This window comes from Octodon degus, unplaced genomic scaffold (assembly GCF_000260255.1).
Source record: "Octodon degus isolate 3935 unplaced genomic scaffold, OctDeg1.0 scaffold00021, whole genome shotgun sequence".
Taxonomy (NCBI): Eukaryota; Metazoa; Chordata; class Mammalia; order Rodentia; family Octodontidae; genus Octodon; species Octodon degus.
The window spans coordinates 7881457-7892785 of record NW_004524597.1 but is presented as its reverse complement, the minus strand read 5'-3'; the positions used below and the strand labels follow the sequence as shown (position 1 = coordinate 7892785).

Sequence of the window (11329 nt, the reverse complement as noted above, 5' to 3'; positions counted from 1 at the left end):
AGGAGAGAGAAGGGGGAGAGAGGGGAGGGAGAGAGAAAGGAGAGACGGGAGAGAAAAGAGAGAGAGAGGGGAGGGAAAGAGAGAAGAGAGAGAGAAAGAGAGCAAGAGAGAGAAAGAGGAAAAGAGAGAGAGCAGACAGGAGGGCAGGCAGGCAGATAAAATAAAATTCTAACCAAGAAAACCACCTTTATGCAAAGTCAATTCAAAAATAAATGAATGGTAACACATGCCTGTAATCCCAACACTCCAGAGGCTGAGGCAAGAGGATGGCTGGGAGTTTAAGGTCAGCTTGGGCTACAAATGAGCTCAAGGTCAGCCTGAACTGCATAGAGATCCTGTCTCAAAAAGACAAAAAAAAAAAAAAAAAAAAAAAAAAGCAGATGACATCATCCTTCTTTCCACACTTACACAGTAAATAAAAATTAGAAGGAAGATCCAGACTCATTTATGAAACAGCCTGGCAATGAGACTGCAGATACAGTATTAAAGAAGCTGGATGAACAGTATCAAAAATATCAGTTTATAGAATTGAATCTTGCTCAAAAGAAACAGACTAAAAGGTCAGATTTCTGCAGCTGCTGAGATAGCTCAGCAGACTAGGGACCATGGCTCGATCCCCAGTACCACATGCCTTGCCAGCTCAACCCCCAGAGGCTGCGCAGGCCAGAGTCCAGGCATAGTGGCACATGCCTGTAATCCCAGCGCTGGGGAGGCTGACAGCAGTAGGATCACCATGAGTCCAAACTGCGTAGTGAGACCCTATAAGAACCAAATACATCTAAGAAAAAAAGGTGAAATTTCTGATATCAAGCAGATTTCAAGAAATTATAAAATACATACAGAGGGGGAAAAAAAGCCCACCGTTTCACTGGAAACCAGATTTTTACTGCATTGCAAAGCTTCAATTCCTCCTACTGATAAAGTGGTTTTGTGGCTGGGGGCTAATGTAATGCTCGAATATGACATTGATGAAGTTCAGGCTTTGTTGGAAAAGAATTTGTCAACTGCCATGAAGAACCTTAAGTCTCTTGATGAGGACCTTGACTTACTTCGAGATCAATTTACTGTAACAGAAGTCAATATGGCCACAGTTTATAATTGGGATGTCAAAAGAAATAAAGATGATTCTACCAAGAACAAAGAATAATATTAGCTGACAATTAAAAATGTGATTCAGTTTTCCAAACCTATGTTAATTTCCACAGCATTTTTCCTTCAAGAGTGATGTAACTTTTTAGTTTAGTTTTGTTTTGTGTTTTAACAGCAAGAATGATTAAAACTTTTTTAAAAAGTGGGTAGCTCAGAGGCCTAAGCACCTACCCAGCAAGCACAGGGATCCAACCCCAGGTGAGCCATGCCAGACCCACACATAATCCCAGTATTTGGGAGACTGACAGGAAGATCTCTGGAGTTCAAGACCAGCTTGGGGGCTATAAAAGTGAGCACAAGGCCAGCCCAAATTGCATAGTGAGACCCTGTCTTTAAATAAATAAATAAATAAATAAATAAAAACACCATTTATAAAAACAAGGGATAAACCTGAAAAAAGGACCAAAGAAACACACGATGTAGAAAATAGGAATAACTTAATATCTATTAAAATAACTTAATAATTAAAAACCCTCCCGTAAGAAAAATCCTAGACCCAGAGTTCTACCAGTGAATTTTATCAAAGACTTAAGAAACAAATAATGCTAATCAAGATAAAATGTTGCAGGACTGGGAGATAGCTCAGCAGCCTAAGCATCTGCCTGGTAAGCTCATGGTCCAGAGTTCAATCCCCAGTATAGGAAGAAAAAACAACAATAACAACAAAAAAACTAGGGTTAGGGGGAAACCAGAATAAAATCATTAGAAAAAGAGAAAATTAAACACCCATACCTCTTAAAAAATACAGGCATAAGTCCTGAGTGCTTTTTCAATTAATAAAATATAAAAAGAAAAACATTTCATAATCGAGTGGCATTGTCCCAGGAATGCAAGGTTGGCTCAACATTCAGAAAGATGTAGTTTCCCATATTAACATAAAGAATTAGAGAAGAGGAAAAGAACAAAACAAAAACAAAAACACACACTTATTGTCAGCAAATGAAGGAAAAATACAACAAAATTCAGTAACAATTTAAGATCAAAAGACTCAACAAAGAAAGACTAGAAGAGGATTTTCTCCATTTGATAAAAATTATTTAAAAAGTCTACACCTAGCATGTTTAAAAATGCTTTCTGTTTCAAATTAACACAAAGGATGTACATTATCATTGCTTTTATACGCAGAGTAATAAAGCCAGAAAACTGAATAAAATGTATACAAATTAACAGAATTGGTAGGTGAACTCATCAAAGTTATAAACATTAGTACAGACTCAATTACATTTCTCCATATTAGCCACAAATAAGTCAAATGATTAATAATGTAGAAACCAAATAAATGGAAACAAGAAAAATACCCATATAGTGACCAAAACTAGCACATGTTAAATAAAGAAATAAGTAAACTGATGTCATTAAAACAAAAAACATCTGAGCTGGGAAACACACATGGAATCCCAACACTGTGGAGGCTGAGGAAGTAGGATTATGGTGAATTTGGAGACAGACTGGGCAACACAGTGAATTAAACTCCAACAAAGTACATTCAAGGGCAGTGAGACCCTCTTTCAAAACAAAACAAAGGTAAAAACTTTTGGCCTTTGAAAGGCAATGTTAAGAGAATGAAAAGACAAGCCACAGAGAAAAATATGTAAGCAAATTATCTAAAATACACAAAGAACTTTTAAAACTCAATAATAAGCAAATAACTTGATTTAAAATGGACCAATGATTTTTTTTTTTTTTCTTTTTTCCGGAACTGGGGATTGAACTCAGGTCCTTATGGACCAATGATCTTAATAGATACCCACCAAAGAAGATACACAGGTAATATATAAGTATATAAAAAGATGTTTCACACGATCAGGAAAATGTGAATTAAAACACTCAGATACCACTAGACCAAATGCTAGTAAATTGCTGCTATGATGTCTCCCAGGTAGATGGTTGTTCAAGAAGCGGGTGGTGAAGGAAAGCAAGAGACAGGAACAGGAGTATTGTGGGACTGTCCTGCTTCAAGGTTGTATATGGTGAGATTTTTGGACTTATGTGCAAACATGAGAAGTATATAATTCTTTATGCCTACTTTTGAAATATATTCTAATTTTTAAATGTTTTTTATCATATTCTGTAGGGACTTAAAGTTCAACATATCAATACTTGATGAAAAATACCTGTTCCTTATTATGCCTAAGATGTCTGATATGCAGACAGATAATGAGGTTAAGCTTAACAGCCTAAGTTGTTCGATAATAACAAGCTTGTCTTCTGGATGGTTAACAACCTAAGTTTGCAGACCAAAATTAGAGAAAAAGGAGGGATACAAGGAAAGCCAACATTTTGGCCCTAGCCTTCCAAGGTCAATTAAGACTCAGGACATATGAGAACTTGTACTGTAATGACATGTAACTCGGTAGTGTCCCAAATTTTCTGATCAAGGAGATTATGGGGCCAAAGAGGAAAGTGATCGATGATGTAGAGTGTGCCTTAGGAGAGTCACATGGAGAGAAAACATTCTCTCAGGCTTTCACAGAGAGCACACTGGCCAAGCAATGGCCGTGACTCATCCACATGGCTGACACTGACAAAGGCTCTACAATCTGAGGTACAGGATCTCAGGATAAATCCTGAGGGGAATTCACTGACCTTATCAGAACCAAAAGCTGCAACTCTTGTTGTATAGGTCCTGCTTTACCTTGGTCTTAATCATCCAGTAGAAAAGTATGAAGACGAAATATAAGAAATAAAGCCATGCTGTTAAGTTGAGCTGTGGGGGACTCAGGTCAACAATTTCGGACATTGCCAGTTAAGCGGAAGACCCAATACTATTATGGACTACTGGACTTTTAGAATATTTTGCTGAGTTTACACACCTATAATATTCAAATAACGGAACTTAACAAAAAAGGGGTATACAGATGAATGTCCATTTTGTATCTGTGTATTCAAAGTGGTTAGGATAGATATATAGTTACATTCTCTTAAGGAATAGAATGATTTGTTCTAATGGTGTTTGTAAATAGGACATCAAGTCCGCATCTTGTACAGCAATTAACCACTAAGAAGAATGTAAGCAGTGTGTTGATTATTGAAACTGTCCTATCGATTTGATTTGAAACTATCTCATTGCTATTTGTTTATCAATAAAATTATGGCAAAAAAAAAAAAAACCCAAATGCTAGTAAAAATGTGGAGCAATAGGAACTCTCATTCACTGTTAGTGGGAATGCAAAATGATACAATTTTGGAAGAGTTTTGTTTCTTACAAAACTATACATACTATATTATTACCATATGAGTCAGCAATTGTGCACAATGGTATTTATCCAAAGATATTAAAAACATGTCCACACAAAAATCTACACATGGATAGTTATAGTAATTTTATTTATAATTGCCAAAAGTTAGAAGCAGCCCAAGATGTCCATCAGTAGCCAAATGGATGTCATAAAAAGACAAAGAGAAACCTTAAATGCATGCATTCTACTAAGGAAATAAAACTAAGACTACATACCATATGATTCCAAGAATATGATAGTTTGGAAAAGGCAAAACTCTTAACAACCTAGTAAATTATTGTTAGGATTATTTTATTTTTGTGGAACTGAGGATTGAACTCAGACCCGTGCACTTGCCAGGGAAGCGCTTATTCTACTGAGCCATCTCCCAGGCCCCTATTAAGATTTGAGGGAAGGAATTAACCAAAGGAACTTTTTTTTTATGGTGAAAAGTACTATGTATATACAATATGACAGACACATGACATTACACATTTGTCCAAACTCAACTGATGCACATCACCAAGAATGAAAACTAAGGTAAATTATGGAGTCTGGATGCTTATCATGTGTCAAATGGATTAATCAACTATAATAAATTGTACCACTCTGGTGGGAAGTGTTGGCAAAGGGAGAGACTGTGTGTGTGTGTGTGTGTGTGTGTGTGTGTGTGTGTGTGTATGCAAGGGATGATATGTAGGCAATAACTGTACCTTCATTTTATTGGAAAACTAAAAGTGCTCTAAAAAACTAAAATGTTAGGGCTGGCTATCTGGCCAAAGTGCTTGTTTACGCAGAGTGCAGGGGTCAGGGTTGAGACTGGGCATGGTGCTCGCCTGTAATCTCAGCGCTTGGGAGTCTGAAAACAAGAGAATCACTAAGAGTCCGATCTGCATAGTGAGACCCTGTCCTAAATACATTAAAATAACAATAATAATAATAACTAAAATTTTTAGCTGAGCACAGTGGTGTACATCTGTAATGCCAGCACTCTGAAAACTGGAAGTTTGATCCCAGCTTGGGTAACTTAGTGAGACTCTGTGAGAAGAGAAGAGAAGAGAAGAGAAGAGAAGAGAAGAGAAGAGAAGAGAAGAGAAGAGAAGAGAAGAGAAGAGAAGAGAAGAGAAGAGAAGAGAAGAGGAAGGGGAGGGAAAGGCAAGGGAGGGGAGGGGAAGGGAGAGGAAGAAGAGGGGAAGGGGAGGGAGAGGGAAGGGGAGGGAGAGGGGAGGGGAGGGGATAAACTAAAGGCCTGGAGATATAAGTGTGAAAACCCTGAGTTCAATTCCCAGCACAATACATAAACCTTTAGTTTCTATCACAAGTTGTTGTGTGTTCTGTTCTGTTTTTTTATAGTTCAGCATGTCTGGTCTTGAACTCACTTACATAGCCCAGACAGGCCTCAGAATTAAGGCCATCTTCCTTCCTCGGCCTCCCAAATGCCAGGATTACAAGCATGAACTGCCAGGCCGAACCTCTACTTTTTTTAAGCTACTTTTTACAGTACAAGTCACTGTTAGGTTGCAAGCTATGAGCCAGACCCTTCAGATCCTAGAAACAGACTCTTCTTATCCAGTCAAGTATATTCCCAGTTTTTTATCCAAAGGAAATGAAAAACCTGTATTACACAAAAGTGTTCACAGAAGCTTTATTCATTCATAATAGCTCCAAGCTGGAAACCACTCCAATGTCTTATCAATAGGACAATGGTTAAGCAACTTGTGGCATACTCATGCAACAGAATACCATTTAGCAATGAAAAAAGAAAACCAACTACAGATTTAGGACACACAGATGAATTTCAATAAGCAAATATGTAGTAAGCAAAGAAGCTTGGGGTTGGGAGTAGCAAATACAACATAGTGTATGATTCCATTTTTATGGTAAGTGTGAGCACAAGCAAAACCAATCCATAGTGAAAAATGCCAGCAGTGACTGTTGGGTTAGAGTTGGGAAAAAAGGAAAAGGGAAGGGTACAAAGTAACTTTTTAGGTAAGAAAATCATTCTACATCTTCACAGAAGACGGGTTACATGAATATGTGAGTTTTGACAAATCCAAGATCTGTTCATGTTACTTCATTTAAATTAAACCTTCAAAAGTGTTAAAAGTAAAACGCCTGGCATGGTGGCTCATGCCTGTAATCCTAGCACTCGGGAGAATGAGGTAGGAGGATTGCTAATTAGCACAATAATTCTATAAAATTTCCTTTTTTAAGCTGACATGCCAATTTTCAGAGATAGGTACTATTATTCTCATGTAAAAGACAGTAAGAGCCAGGCACAGTGGAACATGTCTATAATCCCAGCACTTGGGGAGAGTGAAGCAGGAGGATGCTTTTAAGTTCGAGGACAGCCTGGACTACACAGTGAACAGCCTAAACTGCATAGCAAAGCAGTCTCCAAAAGACCAAGAAAAAAACAGAAAAAACCAATAAGCCAAAAAAGACAAAGATGAAGAAGAAAAAGGAGAAGGACTCAAACAACCTAAGTAATTTCCCCACAGGTAACAACTGGAGCCTAACTGAGGCAGCTAACCCCAGGCCTTAGAAGCCAAGCTCTGCTCTTGAGCATTTAGCTATCCTATGTCTAAAAAGTTGGTCCTGACTGCTGCTAAGTGTACTGAATACTATCTATGAATCAATCCATTTAGTATTAAAAAAATATAATCTCATTTAATAAAAAAGATTTTGAAAGAAATTCATGGATATTGGGGGGGGCAGGCACATCTTTAATCACATATTCTAAAAGGTATCTTCTGTTTCTAAAAGAAAAATGAGAATTTTAGTACAACTCCAAGTTCATGAACTTTAAAACTTGGATAAAATTGTCTATTAAAATACAAAATTTAAAATTGACCTAAGAAAAGGATACACAGATTAGTGATTAAAAGGTCCTTAGCTGAACTATCAGGGATACAAGCATGTTCTGCCACTTACTGTCTATGTGACCATGAAAGTTTTCAACATTTGTGCCCCTCCACTTCTTAATCTGTACCATGGTAACATAGCATGTACTACCTACTTGGTACTTCTAAAAAATGAAGTAAAAAAGAATTAAACATTTCAAGTTGTTCTCATTAGCAAATATGAATATATGGATATTTGTTGTTATTATATATATTTAACCAACCAAAAGCCCAAAAAGGGTAATATCTATAGAAAATAGCAAGCAAGAATGTTGTCAAAGATGTTAAGTCACTTGGGTGGGGAGAAAGGAGCATTCAGTTTCAAAGAAAAGGGAAGGGGGTGGGGGTGGGGCAAAGCTTTAGGCCTACCCTCAGAGCTATACAGGTGAAGCCTTTCGATTCACGGAAATCACACCAACACTACTTAAATAGTCCAGACAACAGATGTGAAAGACTTTCACACTCTCTTTGATCAAGTTAACACTGACAGAAAAATTGCGGCACAGAAAAAGACCTGTACATCAATCCTATTACTGATTAGGGAGAAGCAAAAATTCTAAACAAAATACTCACAAATATAATTTAGGATTGCATTTACAACTTAATTCTGTAAGTACAAGAATGGTTTAATTTGACATGAGAAAACTTAAAATGATAAAGCAAAAACATCTCAGGTTAATTACTACAGGTGTTAAAAAGAGGATAAAATATCCAATAAATGAGGAACAGATTATGTCCCAATCTTTAAAGAATTGTAATACTAGCACCTGCTTAAATAAAATAGCTCCAATGTTTATATAAAATCATGGTTTTCTTCCCTGCTTGTCACGAAAAACACATGAAGGACTAAAAACTATATTGATGCCCTTGCTGCAGAGACTGCAATTTAATTGGTCTGTAGTAAGGCTTAGGCATTATATATTTTTTTAAAAATATTTATTTATTTATTTATTGTGTGGCCAGCTCAGCCAACCAGGGGGCGAGCAGGCCGGCATGTGGTGCTGGGGGATTGAACCCAGGTCTCTGTGCTTTGCTTGAGCTTAGCTTGTTCTAAGTAGGTGCTTTAGACCACTGAGCCATCTCACCAGCCCCAGGCATTATATTTTTTTAATAGCCCAAGTAATTCTGATATGTTGCCAGGGATGAGAACCACACATCTGAAAAAAGCAACCAACAACAACAGGTCTTAAAATTTATTGTAGATCTAACATCCTAAGTGTTTCTGCCACAAGAACAAGCAAAGAACAATGAAACTAAAGAGAGTTCAGAATTAGATTTGTATTTCTAAAAAGTAACTACAGTATTTACAAAATATAGTATATCACATGAGTGGGGAATAGGATTACCAGGGGCTGGGGAGATAGCTCGGCAGCGTAAGTGCCTGCCTGGCAAGTATAAGGACCCAGGTATGATCCCCGGTACCATAGCAGCCACTGAAACTGCATGTGGTGGCACACACTTGTAATCCCAGTGCTGGAGGCTGAGACGGGAGGTTCACTATGAGTCCAAGCTGCATAGTGAGACCCTGTACCAAATACATTAAAAAATAAATAAAAGCAATAAAGGAAAAATTGGATCAATTTGTTCCCATAAGAACAGGAAACATAGGTTTGTACCTATGTTGTTTATTTATTATTTCTTGCCTATAACTTGTAATATGAGAAACTATTTTGGCAGTAACAATACACAAGGTACTAACCACTGCTACTCTCCTAAAATCTTGTTTTGAGATTTTGTACCATTGTTTTTATTTTTATATTTTTCTTTAAAATAAAATAAATGATGTCAAAAAAAAAAAAAAAAGAACAGGAAACACATACTTGGTAAAATTATGTATTTATAATGGAGTGACTATGTTCCCGGTAAAACAGACTAGGCAAATAAAAAAGGCAAGGAAAACATTTATTAAAAAACTTAAACTGACACTGACAAAGGATGTACAATCTGAGGGACAGGATCTCAGGATAAATCCTGAGGGGATTTCACTGACCTTATCAGATCCAAAAGCTACAACTCTTGTTGCATAGGTCTTGCTTTATCTTAGTCTTAACCATCCAGCAGAAAAGTATAAAAACGAAGTATAAGAAGTAAAGCCATGTTGTTAAATTGAGCTGCAGGGAACTCAGGTCAACAAATTCTGACACTGTCAGTCAAGCGTAAGACCCAATACTATTATGGATTACTGGACTCTTAGAATATTTTGCTGAGTTAACACACCTATAATATTCAAATGACGGAACTAAACAAATAAGGGGATATATAAACGAATGTCCACTTTGTATCTGTGTATTAAAAATGGTTGGGATAGATATATGTTACATTCTCTTAATGAATAGAGGGATTTGTTCTAATAGTGTTTGTAAATAGAATATCATGTTTGCATCTTGTACAGCAAATAACCACTAGAAAGAATGTATACAATGTGTTAATTATTGAAACTGTCCTACCAATTTGGTTTGAAACTGTCTCATTGCTATTTGCCTGTCAATAAAATTATGGGAAAAAAAAACCTTAAACTTTTCATACACAAAGAAAAGAAATCTAGTAAAGACTAAGTGGAAAATGAGCCATGAGAAAGGTGGACAAAAACATAAGCAATCAGAATAACAGAAACATTCACAAATGTATGAGTCCCATTAAAGATCTGCCTCATAAAATAAGTACAAGAATACTTATATCTAACAATACTCAGTAGTGGTTATGATTTAGATAGGGACTTATTTACTATTGGTGAAGGTTTAATTTCCACAGTAATTGTAGATATTTGGTAATATCTATCTTTAAGTATCAGTATCCTATAATACAAAACTTCTATTTCTAAGAATTTATCTAGAAGTCTCTCAGCTGTACAAAGACATGTATTTTAAGTGTTTGTGAATCAAACTCATGACAATAGCAAATACTAGAAACAATCTAAATGCCTACAGGGCACCTTTTTTTTTTATTTTAGGGAGGGTCTACAGGTTCTTCAGGGTCTCACTACTACATCAGACTCATAGTGATCCACCTATTTACAGCCTCCCAAGAGCTGGGATTACAGGCGCACGCCACCACATCCAGTCTCAATTGCTTGCTCAGTGCACCCTGGGTGCCGGGCAGGCCATGCAGGCCCAGGGATCGAACCCCTGGCCCCTGTGCCTGCTTGCAGGCACTTTACTTGGCTGAACTATTATTTGGCCGGCCCTAGGGCACCTTTCTTATAAGTTAAATATACCCAAGTCAGAGACATTGTATCTATGAAGAATGATCAATAGTTGTATTAAACACAGATCAATTTCCACCTTGTTAAGTGGTGGACAGAAAGGAACTAAAAAAAAAAATGATATAGTACAGTACTACTCATTAGGGGAGCTATCATCTACATACACACACTCACACTGTTTCACGTGCATACACACACACACACACACACACATACACACACACCCCTCTCTGTGCCTCTACATATGTAGAGTACCTATGGCAAAATTAAGAAACAATAGTTGCCTTTGGTGAGAGAATATGGGAAAACTAAAGTTCAGAAATTATGACACAGAAGCAGGAGTGGTGGCACACAACTGTAATCCCAGCACTTGCAAGGTTGTGGCAGGATGACTACTGTGAGTTCAAAGCCAGCCTGGACTATATGAGGCCCTATTTAAAAACAAACAAACAAACAAACAAACAAACAATAACAAACAAACAAACAAAAAAACCCTTCAAATATCAACAAAAAAGAAAAAAAAATCTGTGTGCTCCAACAGAAAGACACCTTGATTACACTGAGTAAAATATTAGGTGCTTAGGAAGCCTGGTTCTGCTTTATATTTTAAAATTTGTACCTTGTCCCCACCACAAGGCCATGGCAATTCTTTGAAAAATGTTAGCTCCTATCACCATAGGTGCTTGGAGGTATCTAGAGGTAAAAACAATTGCTTCATCACACCAACAGGGGTTGCTTTCCAAATACAGGTAGTACATGTTCACAAACTCTTGTCTGTAAGAAAAAGGCTCTTAACAAAGACAAGAACTGCACGATGGAATTTTTTTTTTTTCTTCTTCTTCTCCTCGAATGCCTTC

General features: G+C 37.0%; 2 protein-coding genes across 3 annotated transcripts in view; one reads left to right on the top strand and one right to left on the bottom strand.

Annotated features, from left to right (window-relative positions):
* Positions 1 to 11329, bottom strand: part of Crebbp (CREB binding protein) — a 153586-nt gene that overhangs the window by 108267 nt on the left and 33990 nt on the right. The gene's annotated exons all lie outside the window — the stretch shown is intronic.
* LOC105741721 (prefoldin subunit 3-like) lies at positions 436 to 1147 on the top strand. Its single transcript, XM_012513923.1, has 2 exons — positions 436 to 560; positions 784 to 1147. The coding sequence occupies exons 1-2, from the start codon at positions 448 to 450 to the stop codon at positions 1145 to 1147; spliced, it is 477 nt and encodes a 158-aa protein (XP_012369377.1). The 5' UTR covers positions 436 to 447.

Excerpts from the sequence above, each read along its gene's own strand:
- LOC105741721 (XM_012513923.1), top strand. The coding sequence starts at position 448 with ATGAAACAGCCTGGCAATGAGACTGCAGATACAGTATTAAAGAAGCTG. Across the intron at positions 561-783 it reads CAAAAGAAACAGACTAAAAG|AAAAAAAGGTGAAATTTCTG; the intron begins GTCAGATTTCTG and ends AATACATCTAAG.